Raw genomic sequence first — 1,701 nt, forward strand, 5'->3', positions numbered from 1 at the left:
CCCCAAGGCCTCCTTCTGGGCTGAGCCATGCTGTGTGATCCCTCGGGGGAAGCCCGTGGCCCTCTGGTGTGAGGGGAGCCCAGAGGCCCAGGACTACTACCTGGATAAAGAGGGGAGGCCAGTGAACTGGGACAGACGCCCCTCAGCTGCGCCCATGAGCAGGGCCAAGTTCTCCATCCCATCTGTGACAGAGCACTATGGAGGGCGATATCGCTGTTACTACCGCAGCCCTGCTGGCTGGTCACAGCCCAGTGAGCCCCTGGAGCTGGTGGTGACAGGTGAGAGGTCGCTCAAGGTCCCAGTCCCAGGCTCTGTCCTCAGATGGGGATTTGCTCTCAAGGGAGTCCCCTCTCAGCTCAGCAATGCGTACGTGTGAGTCCTCTTCACACGCTGCCTCCCTCTCTCCTAGGAGTCTACAGCAAGCCCAGCCTCTCAGCCCTGCCCAGCCCTGTGGTCCCCTCAGGAGGGAACATCACCCTCCAGTGTGAGTCACAGAGAGGATTTGACAGGTTCATTCTGACTCAGGAAGGAGGAGACAAGCGCTCCTGGACACTGGACTCACAGTACAACAGGGGGAATTTCCAGGCTCTGTTCACTGTGGGCCCCGTGATTCCCAACCACAGCTGGACACTGAAATGCTACAGCTATGACAAGAACAACACGCAGGTGTGGTCAGAGCCCAGCGATGCCCTGCAGCTCCTAATCTCAGGTGAGAAATTGAAGGTTAATGCAGGACATTTCCAGTCACCAAACACATTGAGAGCCCGAACTTGATGGCCCCCAAGCTGACAGTGGGTGAGAGAATCTCCTGAACCTGAGACCCCTAGTGTGATACCCTCAGGGAAGGACAGAGGGCAGGGGCATGTCAGGCACCAGCCCCTCACCTGTCTCCTCCTCCCTCCAGGGCAGTCCAGGAAGCCCTCCCTCCTGACCCAGCAGAGCCCTATGTTGGCCCCTAGACACAACCTGACCCTCCAGTGTCGCTCTGACCTCAGCTATGACACATTCGCTCTGTCCAAGGAGGGGGCAGGTGACCTTCCCCAGCACCCATCCAAGCAGCCTCAGGCTGGGCTCTTTCAAGCTGACTTCCTCCTGGGCCCTGGGAACCGCTTCCGTGGGGGCCGCTACAGATGCTACGGTAGACGCAATCACTCTTCAGAGTGGTCAGCACCCAGTGACCCCCTGGACATCCTGATCCGAAGTGAGGAGCCTGGGATCCTCAGTCAGGGCTCAGTCAGGGACCCAGGTTCTGCACAGGCAATGTTGGGGGAGCTCAAGAGGAGATGCTGGTGGTGGGGTGTCAGGAAGAGAGGGAGACGGGGATGGGAGGCCAGGAGTGCAGAGTCAGAGGAGACAAAAAATGAAGATTCTCAGAGACAGGCTTGCTGAGGTCTCAGCTCAAGACAAGTTGGGATTCCTCTCACCACCTTCCTTCTGTACAGGACAGCTCCCTGCCACACCCTCTCTCTCAGTGCATCCAGGACTCACAGTGTCCTCAGGATAGAATGTGACCCTGCTGTGTCAGTCACAGAGCCCAATGGACACTTTCCTTCTGTGCAAAGATGGGGTCGGCACTCGCCCCCTGCATCTGAGATCAGAGTCCCAAGCTCAGCAATCGCAGACAGAATTCGCCATGGGAGCTGCGAGCTCTGTGCTCAGGGGCACCTACAGGTGCTATGGCTCTCGGAACTCCTCTCCATA

At 58.4% G+C, this 1,701-nt stretch overlaps 1 protein-coding gene across 1 annotated transcript; it reads left to right on the top strand.

Moving 5' to 3' along the window:
* Position 1: 1 nt before the first annotated feature.
* Positions 2–1,201, top strand: LOC101571759 (leukocyte immunoglobulin-like receptor subfamily A member 6; the record flags this gene model as incomplete). The annotated part of the gene is made up of 3 exons (XM_023708758.1): positions 2–278; positions 410–709; positions 905–1,201. Coding segments are annotated over 3 exons (874 nt in total), but the record flags the coding sequence as incomplete, so codon positions are not given.
* Positions 1,202–1,701: the final 500 nt, after the last annotated feature.

The sequence above is a fragment of the Octodon degus genome, unplaced genomic scaffold, assembly GCF_000260255.1.
Source record: "Octodon degus isolate 3935 unplaced genomic scaffold, OctDeg1.0 scaffold00643, whole genome shotgun sequence".
Lineage (NCBI taxonomy): Eukaryota > Metazoa > Chordata > Mammalia > Rodentia > Octodontidae > Octodon > Octodon degus.